The sequence below is a fragment of the Oncorhynchus tshawytscha genome, linkage group LG17, assembly GCF_018296145.1.
Source record: "Oncorhynchus tshawytscha isolate Ot180627B linkage group LG17, Otsh_v2.0, whole genome shotgun sequence".
Taxonomy (NCBI): domain Eukaryota; kingdom Metazoa; phylum Chordata; class Actinopteri; order Salmoniformes; family Salmonidae; genus Oncorhynchus; species Oncorhynchus tshawytscha.
The window spans coordinates 19,396,701-19,413,744 of record NC_056445.1 but is presented as its reverse complement, the minus strand read 5'-3'; the positions used below and the strand labels follow the sequence as shown (position 1 = coordinate 19,413,744).

The 17,044-nt window shown below is 42.3% G+C and overlaps 2 protein-coding genes across 4 annotated transcripts; one reads left to right on the top strand and one right to left on the bottom strand.

The window, feature by feature from the left end:
* The first annotated feature begins 1,950 nt into the window (after positions 1–1,950).
* Positions 1,951–4,607, top strand: LOC112217274 (transcription termination factor 2, mitochondrial). Of its 2 annotated transcripts, none has more exons than XM_024377537.2 (2): positions 1,951–2,068; positions 2,861–4,607. In XM_024377537.2, exon 2 carries the CDS (start codon positions 2,887–2,889, stop codon positions 4,021–4,023), a length of 1,137 nt encoding a protein of 378 aa, XP_024233305.1. In that variant the 5' UTR covers positions 1,951–2,068; positions 2,861–2,886; the 3' UTR covers positions 4,024–4,607. The 2 variants fall into 2 exon arrangements, with proteins under 2 accessions (XP_024233305.1, XP_042156301.1); XM_042300367.1 differs by having other exon boundaries at positions 1,985–2,068; positions 2,839–4,607.
* Positions 4,608–11,143: 6,536 nt separating this feature from the next.
* On the bottom strand, positions 11,144–16,866 carry LOC121839784 (zinc finger protein 184-like). Of its 2 annotated transcripts, none has more exons than XM_042300366.1 (7): positions 16,478–16,866; positions 16,048–16,250; positions 15,878–15,958; positions 15,291–15,383; positions 15,091–15,201; positions 14,801–14,921; positions 11,144–14,565 (listed from the first exon to the last, which is right to left on the bottom strand). In XM_042300366.1, the coding sequence occupies exons 1-7, from the start codon at positions 16,512–16,514 to the stop codon at positions 12,872–12,874; spliced, it is 2,340 nt and encodes a 779-aa protein (XP_042156300.1). In that variant the 5' UTR covers positions 16,515–16,866; the 3' UTR covers positions 11,144–12,871. The 2 variants fall into 2 exon arrangements, with proteins under 2 accessions (XP_042156300.1, XP_042156299.1); XM_042300365.1 differs by having other exon boundaries at positions 15,291–15,386; positions 16,478–16,865.
* Between the last annotated feature and the right edge of the window lie 178 nt (positions 16,867–17,044).

Genomic DNA, 17,044 nt, shown 5'->3' with positions numbered 1-17,044 from the left:
TAGGCCGTCTCGTCGTTATTGGTAATCAAGCCTACCACTGTTGTGTCGTCCGCAAACTTGATGATTGAGTTGGAGGCGTGCGTGGCCACGCAGTCGTGGGTGAACATGGAGTACAGGAGAGGGCTCAGAACGCACCCTTGTGGGGCCCCAGTGTTGAGGATCAGCGGGGAGGAGATGTTGTTACCTGTAATAGGCAGCTTGTGAGTTTAATTTCAATAATAACGTTTTGTTTTCTCAAAATCATTGTCACGTGGTTAATCATAAAAATCGGAAGTAAAATTTAAATATCCTGATGAAAATCCCGGTTCTTTCAATAACATTAATCTATCTAATCAGGCTGTCTGCCTCCTTTCTGTCTTGATTTGAGCTATTGCTAGTGAAGTACGTTAAATCATCACTTGGTCCAGATCGAAGCTGTCTCTAGCTAAAAAAAAAAGTATATAGGATCATCAGATCATGATATTTTGCGTTTTCGAGGCCGGGAGTGTTGGAAAGATTTTTCAAATACTGAATAACTATCATTCGCAGTGGATGTTTAAAAAACAGACTTCGCAGACGTGTGAGGCGAATAAAAAAATAGTGCTGTATGTCAATCAGAAATTGCCAAATGGACACGTTCCTACATATGCATGCATTATAGAGAGGAACGCGCCATATCTTCTCCACAACCCTCTCATTCGTATGTTCACTGACAGCGCCATATTTTCCCCACAACCCTCTCATTCCTATGTTCACTGACAGCGCCATATCTTCGCCACAACCCTCTCATTCCTATGTTCACTGACAGCGCCATATCTTCCCCACAACCCTCTCATTCTTATGTTCACTGACAGCGCCATATCTTCCCCACAACCCTCTCATTCCTATGTTCACTGACAGCGCCATATCTTCGCCACAACCCTCTCATTCCTATGTTCACTGACAGCGCCATATTTTCCCCACAACCCTCTCATTCCTATGTTCACTGACAGCGCCATATCTTCACCACAACCCTCTCATTCTTATGTTCACTGACAGCTGCGACTCAATCAGCTGGACCTATTGCCACACCCATTACCCAAATCGCGGGCTTCTCAAACACACTGGTGATTTAAAGCAACCACAGCAAACCTTTTTTGAAGAAGCTAATTATCCTATGTGGCTAAGTAATGCTCACGTGTGAAGTATTTTGAATTATTTTATTTAGACAGGATAATTGTATAATTTTGTCGGAACATCATTTTACTTTTGGGCAATCCAGCATTTTAACAGTGCACTGTATACCCGCCAACTTTCCTTTCCAATTCGCAAGAGGCTGACACCAGATATCTGCATATAATGACGAGATGCTCATGTCTCCGCCCTAACAATTAGTTTTCGTCCCAAAGGCAGGAAGGCAGGCGACAAGTTTAGGTCTGCATATTATCCCCATAGAAACGCATTGGGCTTATACTGGACAGAATTTAACGAGTGAGCCCTCCCCTCTTCCTCTCTGCTGAAACTACATCACAGAAGAAAGTATCCGAGCGAGCGAAACAGCGCCCCTATGTAGCCCATGTATCTGATGCTGTCTGGACAGAAATAGTATGACATGCCATACTCTTTTGGTCCAGACAGTATTAAATACATGGCCTACATACTGAGACAGAGGGGCGCTGTTTCGCTTGTTCGGATGCTTCATCTGAGATTGATGCGTCTTTCTGTTGGCGCGCATCTCCGTCAAATAAATTATGCATATTTCAAAATTGTATTTGGATGGGCAACGAGGTAAAGTAGGGCGGACCAGGCCCCCCAAATCACACCGGCCCCACCGTGACCCCACTCTCTGAGGGTGTCTCAGGGAGAGTTGGGATATGCGTGCGTATTATATGCGTATAATACACACTTGTAGCCTACATGTGTGAAATAGGACAAATAGGACAAATATAAGCACCTGCGCAGCACAACAGCAATGTAGGCGGACGGGAAAAGAGCCAATCACACGCGTTATGAAACACGTGAGCAGAGGGCGTTTAGAATCTTTCATAATGGTACAAATGCCTGAACAACTTCCAGCGTCAATTTGTGTATTCCCCCGGACAATAAACTGGTAAACAACTGGTTTTATTTACAATATAGAATGTATAGCCTGTATTTGAATGACTATAGTTGATTCAGGTGTTTACAATATAGAATGTATAGCCTGTATTTGAATGACTATAGTTGATTCAGGTGTTTACAATATAGAATGTATAGCCTGTATTTGAATGACTATAGTTGATTCAGGTGTTTACAATATAGAATGTATAGCCTGTATTTGAATGACTATAGTTGATTCAGGTGTTTACAATATAGAATGTATAGCCTGTATTTGAATGACTATAGTTGATTCAGGTGTTTACAATATAGAATGTATAGCCTGTATTTGAATTACTATAGTTGATTCAGGTGGTCTCTATACCTTTTACGAACTTGATACTTATAGACCTATAGTGACTTGCTACTGGCGGTAATATAGAGGGCGAATTGGTTATGAGTTTAAGTACACATTCTCCACCACTCAGTAACACGTTTAGTACATCGTGTTCCCACACGAACACTACTCTGATATCTACTGGCCAAATATACTTACATTTACTGATGTTGCCCTCAATAGATCAGTTCAACATTGTTTGATTTTGACAGGCTTTGCAGTGAGGAAAGCAATGTTTGTTATGTGATCATCCTAAATAAAATGTGCCTTACTGTTAATTAATGGTCTAATTTAGAGCAGGAGAAAACAAGTATATGTACTGAAAGCATAGAACAGTAGTATAGGACTAAGTGGTACACAATACTGACAAAGGACGTAGTGGTCTTGAGTGATGTAACTCTGCCCAGTGTGTGTTTTTGTCTTATACAGGTCATCTGTACTTTAGTGCCTTAACAATGCTCCGTGCCACCACTGCCTTCCTGTGCTCCTATTGCCAGAAGAGGAGTGTCTTAACCCCTCATATGGGCTTCTCTGCCTCTACCCTCACCAACAAGCGGCCAGAGAACCAGCAAACTGTCGACTCCCTTTATGACCTATCGGTGGACATCCGTAAAGTGCGTAAGTTCAAGGGATGGGTGCTGTCAGAGAACTCTGTGTACGTGTACGAGACGGCGGACCTGCTGCGGGACATGGGCGCTGACACTGCTTCCATTGCCCGTGTGCTGGAGACCCACCCCGAGGCTATCCTGTGTCGTCCCGAGGACGTGGCAGCTCAGCGGGACCTCTGGTCCTCCGTATGCCCCAACCGGCGTGAGCTGGTAGACATCATTGAGAAGTTCCCTGCCTCCTTCTTCACGCTCACGCACCACACCAACCAGCGTGACAACATACGCTATCTCCAGAGCCTGCGCCTCAGCAAGCGCATCATCGGGAAGCTGATGGCCAGCGCCCCCCAGAGCTTCAGCCGGCCTGTGGAGAGCAACCAGGAGGTCATCCACACGCTGCGAGAGACTTACCTGGACCTGGGAGGGGACGAGGGAAACCTGCGCTTATGGTTCCAAAAGCTGCTCAGCCAGAACCCCTACATCCTGATGCGGCCGGCTGAGGCGTGGAGGGACAGTCTGGGCTTCTTGAGGGAGAAGGGCTTCACCACAGAGGAGCTCCTGGTCCTGGTCTCCAGCCTCAGGGCCTCCATCGCAGAGCTGCAGCCGGAGGCCATGCAACAGGCTCTGGACTACACCCAGGGGGTGCTCGTGTGCTCTGAAGATGAGCTCCGGGAGATAGTCCTCCGCTGCCCTGCTGTACTGTACTACTCTGTGCCTACTCTGGTGGGCCGGTTCAAGGGGCTGCTGGACGTGGGGGTGAGCATGGACCAAGTGAGGGAGACGCCCAACGTGCTAGAGCTCACCACTCAGATTGTGCTCTACCGCATCCAGAAACTAGCCTCCTACGGCTATGACGTGCGAGGTGGCAGCCTGGACGTCATCGTCGGCACCAAGAAGGACTTTGAGATGACCTATAGTAAACTGCAGCTAAGGCAACAACGACCACTCTTCAACCCTGTTGCCCCCCTCAGAACCGCAGAGGAGTGAATGTCAATGGACCACATCTTGATGTTTTAAGGGGATGGGATGAATACTGCACGGTTGCAGAACAAGCTATGGGTGTTTTACTGTAATTACTGATTGGATACTGAGGTCTTATGTCTCTGTTGGCGTGAGCTATACATTTCCCCAATGTGTATTGCGTATAATGGGTTTGCTATGGAGACCTCTGTCTCCAGAAGTAGGTGGATCATCCAATCATTGTCAGGAAATGGCTGTGTTTGTTTCAATTAGCCTGAGTCACCTATCAACAGCCACTGTTCTATACTCTATGAGATGAGAAAGAATAATGTTCCAAGTTTTCATATTTGTATCTATTGATGAAATGGTATCCCTTGCACCTTATGGTTTAAATGTGTATGAACTCTACTGACAGCATTATCGAGACAGTGTGAAAGATCCAAGTATTTCACACTGTTATGCTAAATACTAACTGGAATCATTGATGTAAAGAAATGTGCTGTGTTATTTTTACGTTTAAGCTAATTGGCACACATTTTGGTATAGGTCCCTTGTAGGCTGGATTGACTTGATAACGTCAAGTTTAAAAAAATAAAACTTATAACAGATGAGTCCTCTGTTTGAGTGCCATTTATTTGTGACTTGCCACCACATAGCTCTTTACCTATACCTACACTCTTAGAAAAAAAGGGTTCTTCGGCTGTCCCCATAGGAGAAGCCCTTGTTGGTCCAGAGTGTTCTACATGGAACCAAAAAGGGTTTAAGCTGGAACCAACAAGGGTTCTTCAAGGGGTTCTCCTATGGGGACACCCGAAGAACACTAAGGTTCTAGATAGCACCTTTATTTTTCTAAGAGTGTATGCAATTTACAATGCATCATAAGCACATTTCATGTCACCAAAAAACATTTATTCAATACAAAAGTTAAAACTTCTAACAAACATTTTTTTTTTGCTCTGACATGCACTGTCAACTGTGGAACCTTATATAGACAGGTATGGGTCTTTCCAAATCATGTCCAATCAAGTGAGTTTACAACAGGTGGACTCCAATCAAGTTGTAGAAACATCAAGGATGATCAATGGAAACAGGATGCATCCAAGTTAAATTTCGAGTCATAGCAAAGGGTCTGAATAGTTATGCAAGTAAATAAGGTATTTCATTTTTTATATACATTTGCAAACATTTCTAAAAACCTGTTTACCCTTTGTCATTATGGGTTATTGTGTGTAGATTACTGAAAAAAAAATATATTTAATCCATTTTAGAATAAGGTGGTAATGTAACAAAATGTAGAAATTGTCAAGGGGGCTGAATACATTGAGGGCACTGTACATTCAGTTTTTTGTGATGTTTAGTGTCACTTTGTCAGACTTGTGACATTCACCAGGAAGAGCATTCCTTCCGGGGAGGGACAGTAGTGTATGACCTGGTTCACGTTGTTTTAACACGATACCCAGGCACATGGTTATCATTCCCTCACAACTTAATTCAAGGCTAAAAATAGCATAGCATGATAGAAAAGGTTGAATCATAAAAATATATCCATCTGTTTGCACTGTTACTTAAAAGTCTGCGTAAGGTAAATGATACTTACTATAACAAGTCACACATACTGAAAATGAACAGTGTTAGATAAATTCGCATATAGTTATTAAGTAGTTCTATTAATACATTTTAATGCAGGGTTCCCCAACTGGCGGCCTGCGAATTTGGTCCGCGGGTGGTTTTATTAGGCCCCCAAAGTTTTCTGAGCAAAAAATATATGTTTTATATCCAACAATGAAAATTTAACAACAACAAAAAAAAAATATATATATATATTTATTTATTTTTTTGTTAAAAATTTCATTGTTGGATATAAAAACTGTAAAAACACCAGGAAATCAGCTTCAAGTCATTTTAATTATGGAAATCTGTTCCCATCTATTTCCACTAATAATGATCGTAAGCAAGGTTTGAAATTATTACGTTTTAATCCAATGTTATATCTGTTTGGGCTTCTTGCGATTAATTTGCGGTCTACAAATTATTGTTATGTATGTTCCGGCCCCCCCGACCATCTGCTCAAGAAAAAAAATCGGCACACGGCTGATTCTAGTTGATGATCCCTGTAGTAATGCATCGAAGTAATACACTGTTACAAAGGTTATGCACAAATCAGCTGTGAAGACTGAGGTAGGCCTAATGTAAGACATGTGTTGTGTACATTTCTACAATACTGAAACCAATGAAATAAAGCTGGTGAGAAAAAGAGAAGTGTCGAGCCATCCATAAATACAAATGTTGAGGAACACTGAACAAAAATAAAACTCATGTGTTGGTCGCATGTTTCATGAGCTAAAATAAAAGATCCCAGAACTTTTCCATACCCAAAAAGGCTTATTTCTCTCAATTTTTGTTTACATCCCTGACTGCAGGAGTGTCCACCAGAGCTGTTGCCCGAAAATGTCATGCTAATTTCTCTACCATAAACTGCCTCCAACAGCGATTTTGAGAATGTGGCATTACGTCTCACAACCGCAGACCACTTGTATCGCATCGTGTGGGCGAGCGGTTTGCTGATATCAACGTTGTGAACAGAGTGCACATGGTGGTGTGGGTTATGGTATCGGAAGGCATAAGCTACGGACAATGAACACAATTGCATTTTATAGATGGCATTCTGAATGCACAGACATACCGTGATGAGGTCCTGAGGCCCATTGTCATGCCATTTATCTGCCGCCATCACCTTATGTTTCAGCATGATAATGCAGAGCCCCGTGTCACAAGGATCTGTACACAATTCCTGGAAGCTGAAAATGTCCCAGTTCTTCCATGGCCTGCATACTCACCAGACATGTCACCCATTGAACATGTTTGGGATGCTCAGGATCGACGTGTACAACAGCATGTTCCCGCCAATATCCAGCATCTTCGCACAGCCATTGAAGAGCAGTGGGACAACATTCCACAGGCCACAATCAACAACCTGATCAACTCTATGCGAAGGAGATGTGTTGGCAAATGGTGGTCACACCTGATACTGACTGGTTTTCTGATCCATGACCCTACTTTTTTTTAAGGTATCTGTGACCAACAGATGCATATCTGTATTCCTAGTCATGTGAAATTCATAGATTAGGTCCTAATTTATTTATTTCTATTGACAGATTTCCTTATATGAACTGTAACTAAGTAAAATCATATTTTGTCCAGTATACAGTCAGAAGGTTACATACACTTACGTTGGAGTCATTAAAACTCGTTTTTCAACCACTCCACAAATTTCTTGTTAACAAACTATAGTTTAGGCAAATCAGTTAGGACCTCTACTTTGTGCATGACACAAGTAATATTTCCAACAATTGTTTACAGACAGATTATTTAACTTATAGGTCACTGCATCACAATTCCAGTGGGTCAGAAGTTTACATACACTAAGTTGACTGTGCCTTTAAACAGTTTAGAAAATTCCAGAAAATGATGTCATGGCTTTAGAAGCTTCTGATAGGCTAATTGATATAATTTGAGTCAATTGGAGGTGTACCTGTGGATGTATTTCAAGGCCTATCTTCAAACTCAGTGCCTCTTCGCTTGACATCATGGGAAAATCAAAAGAAATCAGCCAAGACCTCAGAAAATAAATTGTAGACCTCCACACGTCTGGTTCATCCTTGGGAGCAATTTCCAAACGCCTGAAGGAACCACATTCATCTGTACAAACAATAGTACGCAAGTATAAACACCATGGCACCACGTAGCTGTAATACTGCTCAGGAAGGAGATGCGTTCTGTCTCCAAGATGTGAACATTACTTTGGTGCAAAAAGTGCAAATCAATCCCAGAACAGCAGCAAAGGACCTTGTGAAGATACTGGAGGAAACAGGTAGAAAAGTATCCATATCCACAGTAAAACGAGTCCTATATCGACATAACGTGAAAGGCCACTCAGCAAGGAAGGAGCTAGTGCTCCAAAACCGCCATAAAAAAGCATGACTACAGTTTGCAACTGCACATGGGGACAAAGATTGTACCTTTTTTGGTCTGATGAAACAAAAATAGAACTGTTTGGCCATAATGACCATCGTTATGTTTGGAGGAAAAAGGCAAGCCGAAGAACACCATCCCAACTGTGAAGCACGGGGTGGCAGCATCATGTTGTGGGGGTGCTTTGCAGCAGGAGGGACTGGTACACTTCACAAAATAAATGGCATCACGAGGCAGGACAATTTTGTGGATATATTGAAGCAACATCTCAAGACAGTCAGGAAGTTAAAGCTTTGTCGCGAAGGGGCCTTCCAAATGGACAATGACCCCAAGCATACCTTCAAAGTTGTGGCAAAATGGCTTAAGGACAACAAAGTCGAGGTATTGGAGTGGCCATCACAAAGCCCTGACGTCAATCCTATAGAACATTTGTGGGCAGAACTGAAAAAGCATGTGCGAGCAAGGAGGCCACAGTTACACCAGCTCTGTCAGGAGGAATGGGCCAAAATTCACCCAATTTATTGTGGGAAGGTTGTGGAAGGCTACCCGAAATGTTTGACCCAAATTAAACAATTTAAAGGCAATGCTACCAAATACTAATTGAGTGTATGTAAACTTCTGACCCACTGGGAATGTGGTGAAATAAATAAAAGCTGAAATAAATCATTCTCTCTATTATTCTGACATTTCACATTCTTATAATAAAGTGGTGATCCTAACTGACCAAAGACAGGGAATTTTTACTAAGATTAAATGTCAGGAATTGTGAAAAATTGAGTTTAAATGTATTTGGCTAAGGTGTACGTAAACCTCCGACTGTGTATGCAACATATAACACTCATGTGTAACTTTAGATATGTTCTCTGAACAACAGTGTTGTTTTCTATGTTTACTCAATTACCATGCCTTATGGTAGCCTAGTGGTTAGAGCATTGGGCCAGTAACTGAAAGGTTGCTGGATTGAATCCCCGAGCTGACAAGGTAAAAATCTGTCGTTCTGCCCCCGAGCAAGGCAGTTAACCAACTTTTCCCCAGACTCCGAAGATGTGGATGTTGATTTAAGGCAGCCCCCGCACCTCTCCGAATCAGAGGGTTAAATGCGGAAGACACATTTCAGTTGAATGCATTCAGTTGTACAACTGACTAGGTATCCCCCTTTCCCTTATGGGAAGTGACATACTTCAATACAAACACCAGAGAATTAAGGACCCCATGGAAGCAAAACAAATATCAGGACAGTCCACCTGTTGGTTCTGGCATGAGCAACCGATCCTGTCAGTATTGTAGCGCAAAGACTTGCATGACTTTTAATAGGGTATAGTTTGAAGTTTTGCAATTAAGCCCTATTTTCTATTTACCCAGAGTCAGATTAACTCATGGATACAATTCTTACATCGGTGTGCAGTTTGAAGGAAGTTAAAGGTCAATTTGTTTCTGGAGCCATTGCTAACTAGCGTTAGCACAATTACTGCAAGTCTATAAGGAGCACGTAGCATGCTACCTTAAACTTTTAAAAGGATTTAGTTGCCAAAATCTTGAATAATGCCTTTAAACCATGTTAGTAAAAACGATGGCTCAATACTATGTGTTATCTACACTACAACCTGTAACTTTGCATATTTCCCAGATGGGACAGTCCTCCATGTCATACTCATCATTCAATGTCCTTGTCTGCACCTCCACCCATTCCTCATGGATGTTTCTGTAGGCCTCTGGAAAGTCTGTGCCAAATGCCATGGTTCCAAGAATGATCCTCAAGACATGGTGCATTGTTTCCTTAATGACTTGAAGAAACCAGCCTTTTACTTTGGGATCCTCAACTGCAGGTTTGGGCTTTTTCTGGTCTGTAAGAAAAGGCAGATGGAAGTCAGTGGTTATCACTTTTAGATAGGTACGGTATAGTTATTTTCATGGTAACATAACTCCACAATAAAACATTTTGATTTAAGTTGTGATTTATTTTAGCTAGGATTGCTTTGCTCTGATTTGTTTGAGTGAGCTCAAACCTCTGGTGATTTACATTAAAAAAAAGTGAAGTCATGCTTGCTCAAAATAGACTCAAGAAAAAAACATCTACAGAAGTATTGATTGAGTTAAAAACTTATTTTAAATTCTTACCATAACATTTGATGACTATAATGAATGTAACTAAAATCCCCCAAATAACAAAGGGGATTATCAATGTTGAATATTTTGAAGGGTTCTGCCATTTGTATTTATTGGCGAGGGTATGTACTTTCCATCAACTGTTGAAGCCATCTGTAACAAGAGCTACTCATGAGAAACAGCAATCAAGAATTTAATCAGTCAAACATCTACAGTACCTTGCAAAAGTATTCATACCCCTTGGATTTCTTCACATTTTATTGTTACAAAGTGGGATTAAAATATATGTCATTTGTTGTCAACAATCTACTCAAAATACTCTGTAATGCCACATTTAGATAATTTTTTAAGATCAATACAAATTTGATAACTAAAATATACTCGTTGCATACGGTAAGTATGAAGCCCCTTTGTTCAGATAAGCCAAAATTAGTTCAGGAGTCAAATTTGGCTTAACAAATCACATAAATACATTTCATGGAATCACTGTGTGGAATTTTTTTAAATGGACTTAAAAAAAAAACATTATTATATTTTTTTACTTACCCTTCCTCTGTCCCCCATGCATACAATATCTGTAAGGTCCCTAGATCAAGCGTTAAATTTCAAGCACAAATTCAATTGCAAAGACTTGGAAGCTTTTTGAAAGCCTCATAAAGAAGGTCAGTGATAGGTAGATGGGTAACAATAACAAATCAGACCAACACTGAGATGCAGTGCCGTAGAGCGCGGCGCCACTCGGGAGCCCCTACACCTCAATTAGGTTGATATAAATCCCCATCATAAATTTGAGTGTCATTTTTATATAGCCTTCACTTCTTGTTCAGAACGTAAACGTGGGTGGGATAAGCACGGGTGTGGTTTCGTGACAATGACCGCAAGAGCAGCTAATCAGTTATTTAGTAAGCTCTTCCACCTCTGACACAGCCTAAACAAAAACAAAGAAAGGCTGTGCTTTGTTGGCGAACAAGGCTTAAGCCTACTGTTGATTTAATTGAATCCTGACATTTTGTTCGTATGAGGAATGCATGTGATTGCATTCATAGTTGTTATAACCATTTAAGTCATGTATAATAGTGTTATTTATTAGGAATTCATACTTTTCAAAATAAATGACTATCAGACTCACTGCTCTTCCTCTTAGGACCACAAGGCATGAGGAATGACATGAGATTAAACAAAAAAGATGTGGGATTGGGAGTTGGAGAACAACATTCAACAAGATCAAAATGTAATCTGTTCCAATTCTGAAAAATAACGTATTCCTGTTTAACAAACAAAAATATTTTCAAAGACGGCTGGAATTCTGTCGGACCTGCATTGCAGTACAGAGCAGGGTACCGTAGCTCTTTTTCGCCATGCACAAATAAACAATGTATGACCTAGCCTATTAGATTTCCCTCACGGGTAGATGCTTACAGTTTCCAGAATAATGCATGTGTGCGCACAGGTTCTCTTAGTTTTGTTGACTACAAGTGTAGTTTTGTGGACTATTGTTTGCCAGAGAAATGTGTGAAATACATTCAAAAATAGATATTTGTCAGTAGTTCATATTTTGGAGTGAACCAATATTTCACCCAGAAAAATTACAGACATCTGTTGCAATCTTGTTAGCTATAACTATTAAAACAATATTAACTTAGTGTATTGCTTACCACAAAATATTGTTGATGTCAAAAGACTGATGAGGCAAACTGACATCCACCAGATAAATCTCATGATTCATAAAAAGAAATATAAATGACAACTCCAGCATAGCCATAACACGTATGTTCACACAATTTCTGATGTGCCTACAAGAAGGGTAATGCTGCATCTGGAAGAAGAAAAACATCTCTCTCTCTGAAGGTTTAAATGGCAGCTACAGGAAATAAATGTTGCAGAACAGGAAATGTGTGGCACACACTTGTTGGAGACGGTTTCATGTCCAAAGGAAACACCACAAATTAATGTAGCCTATAAGCTTTTGAATTAAACAAGAACATTGTGATAGAGCAAGAAGCACAAATTGAAGAACTACACTCTGTTGGAGTTCGAACCCTAAGATTGTCACTGTACCCCGCAATTACATCTGCAACCCTGTACATGTGACTATCAAACACTGATGATTATACTGTGAGAGAAACCAGGGTTGGATTCAATGACATATCAATTCCGTCAATTCAGGTAGTAACTTAAATTGTTTTATTTTAGAAAGATCCCGAATTCAAATGTAATTGATCCCCAATCCTGATCCAAGTTAACAGGTAAAAACCGCGTTCTCTTGAGAGCATACTGCACCTGACAGTGGTTGTTTCACTGGTTTACCTAACACACCTCACTGAACACACTTCCACAGATTCACAATATGAATTGCAGGTCCACAGGTTTTCTGGGAGCCTTCAGACGAACAACCGGTTTTGTATGCATGGCTGTTAGGACAGCAATGCTGCTACCTCCCAAAATAGACCATGTATGTCATTCCATGATTTGAAATCTAAGGGCATGTATAGTCCCAGTATGTCTGATCAGAGGGACAGAGGAAGCTAAACTCCGTGAGCAGCAGTCCTGAACAGCAGAGACCCTCTTCTCCATTCAAGTCAAATATCTCACCATCCCCCATCATGTTACCCCTCTGCACCACAGCGATGTGACAGAATGGGGGAATGGTGGGATAATGCAGCATTCCTAAGACAACACAGAGGAACCCTGGGCTGCCCTACATAACAACCCTACAGCTAATGACATGGAATTGACAAAGTTGAATACGGTTGTATATTACTGTAGCCACAGTAAAGGGTGTGCAGATGTGAGAAAATCAACTCCTTTTGGAAGAATGTCTCCTGCGACGGCTGGTGTGACTGTTTCGCCGTGTGAGCTCAGAAGGCTCGGAGTGCGACCGCTCGTGCACCTTCAGGAGACGCAGGTACCTGAAGGCTTTTCCACACTGGCCACAGGAGTGGCCCTCCCCCGTGTGTTTAAACTTGTGCTCCCTCAGGTGCGTGTGTAGTTTGTAGGTCTTCCCACACTCGTCGCAGCTGTAAGGGCGTTCGTTCGAGTGCAGCCCACGCTTGTGTATGCGGAGGCCCCCGCTGTCTTTAAAGGTCTTGTCGCATATGTCACATCTGTAAGGTTTCTCTGAAGAGTGCCTGCGTACGTGGGCCTGGAGTAGGCTGTTGTTGCCAAACATCTTCTGGCAGACAGGGCAGGGGAGTTTGGGACTGGGGTCATGGTCTTTTTGGTGTCTCTTTAGGTCAAACTCATAGACAAAGGTCCTTCCGCACTGGGCACACAGGAACTGGCGGTTCCCGATGTGGTAGCCCATGTGTCTCTTTAACAAGCTTGGCATAAAGAAGCGCAACCCACACTGCTCACAGGCGTACGGGCGGTCCGTGGTGTGCCAGCGCTGGTGTGCGGACAGCTGGAATTGAGTTGGAAAACTCTTCGGACAATGAGTGCAGAAATAGGTATTCTCACTTGTATGACAATCCATGTGTCTTTTGCAGTACTGTACTTGGGTGAAACCCTTTCCACAGATGGTGCATTTGTATGGTCTCGCATCCGTGTGGACACGATGGTGATTCTGAAGGCCAACCTTTCTCCGAAAGCATTTGCCACACTCGTCGCAGCTAAAGGGCCGCACGTCAGAGTGAATTTTCATATGGTTGGTCAGGAGTGCCAACGTCCTGAAGAACCTGCTACAATCGGTGCATTTGAAAGGTTTCTCTCCGGTGTGTATGCGGAGGTGATCCTCCAGCCGTCCCCGAGACAGAAAACGCTTCCCACACTCTTGGCAGGAGTTGGTTGCAGGGTTTCTCTTTCTAGAGCACGCTACTCGTAGTGGCTTTTGCACCCTCTTCCTTTGGATAATGGAACTCTCAAAGAGATCGACCTCTGTTTCCTGACCCCCGATCACCACACTGCTCCCGAGACCTGTGTCGGCCGACTCCATCTCCTTGTCCAAATGATCGTTTTGTGGAAGGGGTGGCAAGGACTGGAGCGATAAAGTGTAACTGGCAATATGGGGGACCCATTGGTCGACACTCGTCAGCTCGACCGGCTGGTTATCCGTGGCAGGGATGACTATCTGTGAAGGAGAGGCTTCAGTGATGGAAGTATTCATCAGTGATACAAGCTGTTGCTGTCTCATCGTTTGCAGCATACTCCTTACTGTTGGTGCCCCTTTTGATGGTGCCCCTCCCACCAGTCCGCTAACACCTTGAGGACAAGAGCAGACCACGGCGCTCTCTGGAAGTGCATTCTCTTCTTCACCGGCACGCACTGCATCCTCTTCTCTCTCCACAGTACTATCTTCTCCAGCATGGTCAGAGTCATCTGACATCATTCCCAGATCCTCCAAGTCACTGAAGGAGGCAGGGTTCATGAGGCTTAGAGCGGCTTCTAATGATTCTGATGGCTTGTCAAGATCTGGCTCCATTGATGGCCTTCCACAAGCGAGGCGGAAGGACAGCGAGGACAGCACACAGTCACCCACAGAAGATGTGACCGGTACTGAGGAAAAGGGACAAATGTAGAAAAATGATATTCTGATTGGTTAAATTTGAAAGGCTAGGAATGAGCATGTTTACATTAATACCATTGAAAAACTATTTCACAATCCTGTAAATACAGTTAGTTCAAAGTGATCCATGACAGTTTGGGGAAAACTACATTATTCTTTGTTTATCTGTTGATAGTTCTACTTAACATTAACAAGAAGGATAATATATAATTAAAGTAAGCCTACCAAACTGAATCTTATTTAGCAGGTTCTGGTGTTGGAGGAGGATCTTCAGGTGCTCAGGGTCAGACACAGACTGTCCACACTCCTCCAGGTCAGAGGGGGCAGCACTGATAATGGACGCTATCTGAGAAGGAGAGGTAGAAGCTAAGATCAGCAACCAGGGGGTTTCTTAGAGTGTGCAGGATGAAAAATATTATGGCATGTGTTGTACATATACAGTTGTCTAACAATGTCAACATTAGATATAATTGGTGAATTGATAGTTATAGACTTGTTGTGTAACAGTTCATTACCTGGGAGAGATCTGGCACAGTTAGCAGCTGTTCCAGTCTGAGGACCAAGCCTCCCACGAGGGCCTGCAGTGCTGTGTCATACTTGGAGCCATACTGTGTATGGAACTCCTCCTACACGGAAGGAAATAAAAAGTTAAAGTCAGTGTCTATGACAAGACAAAGTGGACAGTGAGAGAGGAAAGGGAGAAAGCCTGCTGAACCTGGAAGAAGTGCTTCCTCTCATAAGGATTTTTCAGCAGGGTTTGGACCAGCGCAACAAAGTTAGCCTGCGACTCCTCCACTTCTGCATCTTGCTGCTGTAACACAGATTAGGTATGGTTTGATACAAAGTACAGCCACTTCAGCCATCAGAATTACATGTCACTAAAAAGAGGAGTATTGAGTGCATGGGTGACTGGGTTTGTAAAAGTCACAAGTCTAGCCTGAATTTTTTTAAAATCTCAAATCAAATCAAATCTCTTACCCTATCCATGTTTGCAGATCTCAGGAATCAAATGAGTGACAGCAAAGCAAGACAAATGGCAGAAAGCTCCCGCAACCTCACTAGAAGGTGTTAACACTTGTATGACATTTCAACTTATGCAGTCCCCTCAGATCTGTACACTACAGAGCTAAAGGCTATTTTCAAATCAGATTACAGCGTATATTTGACCCTCTCTTAAGTGATGTCGCTCCAGCCTTGGTTTTTCTGGTTTAATGGTATTGAGTCATTCTTGAATATGTTGTGTTACATGTGAGTTGTTCACTGGTATGGGGTGGAATTTCCACACAGGACAAATATTCGTACCCCCAAGATGTTCATCTTTTCCAGGAGACATTGGATGTCCTGAAGGTTGGGTGGGTCCTTGCGGAACAACTCCAAGATCATCTAAAATAATGGGACAAAATTGTCTATGATTTTTCTAATACACAGTTTCAAAACCACCCCCCCCCATGACCACACAACATGTCACTCACCCTTGCTCTCAGGCCCAGGATGAGTTGAGCCCTCTGTTTGTAACTCAGCAACTTCGGAACAGCTTCAGTCACCACAGTTACAAATTCCTCGACCTTCCCATAGTGCATCACATTTCGTTGATTCACCACATGCCATACAAAGGAATACATCAGCCGCAGAGGAGAAACCAATAATCGCAAAGAGGAGAGAGGAAGTGGGGGACCTATAGCAAGACGATAGGACAAAATGTTAGCTTGTGTGGCTTCATCCTTTCTTTAGCAAAAAATACCTCCAGCAACATGGCTAACTAGCTAGCAAACTTAATTTAGAAGGCAAGCCGAAACGGACATTAGCTTCATACGCTAACCCTCTGCAGTGACTTGGATCCAGCCAGGTTCACATTTGTTAGATTGCTAATACATGGCTAGTAAGTGTCATAATGTAACCTACCAGTACTGGCTCTACTCTTCTTGACTCGTTTGTCCATGCCGGAATGTTACCAAATATGTATGATAAGCAGAAATCTAACAGTAAAGGTAACTAGCATGGTAGACAGCTATCATCGACTCACTGACGATTTTTTTTGTGTGAAAATGGTGACAACAACGGGACAGAGGGAAACGGAACCAAACCCAGAACAGAGTTTTGACCGGACTATTTTACAATAAGATTGGCAGCATAACAACATTACCGCCACCTATCGTGCTGGAATAAGAGTTTTGACCGGACTATTTTACAATAAGATTGGCAGCATAACAACATTACCGCCACCTATCGTGCTGGAATAAGAGCCGCAAGTGAATCCTTCTGCTCTTTTCTTGAAATTACATTTTAGGTAAAATTACGAATTTCGTCATTTTTCTGTATATATATATTTGGATGAGTATGAATTTTTATTTTGTGGCTTAATTAACTTGTGGTTTAATGAACACTTTAAAATGTATTATAAAAAGTCATCACACAGTACCATTCTAGCATACATTTAGTTTCCCTTGCTGTGAATAAAATAGCAAAACA

Excerpts from the sequence above, each read along its gene's own strand:
- LOC112217274 (XM_024377537.2), top strand. The coding sequence starts at position 2,887 with ATGCTCCGTGCCACCACTGCCTTCCTGTGCTCCTATTGCCAGAAGAGG.
- LOC121839784 (XM_042300365.1), bottom strand. The coding sequence starts at position 16,514 with ATGGACAAACGAGTCAAGAAGAGTAGAGCCAGTACTG. Across the intron at positions 15,202-15,290 it reads AGAGGAAGCACTTCTTCCAG|GAGGAGTTCCATACACAGTA; the intron begins GTTCAGCAGGCT and ends CCTTCCGTGTAG. Across the intron at positions 14,922-15,090 it reads CTGTGCCAGATCTCTCCCAG|ATAGCGTCCATTATCAGTGC; the intron begins GTAATGAACTGT and ends TCTCCTTCTCAG.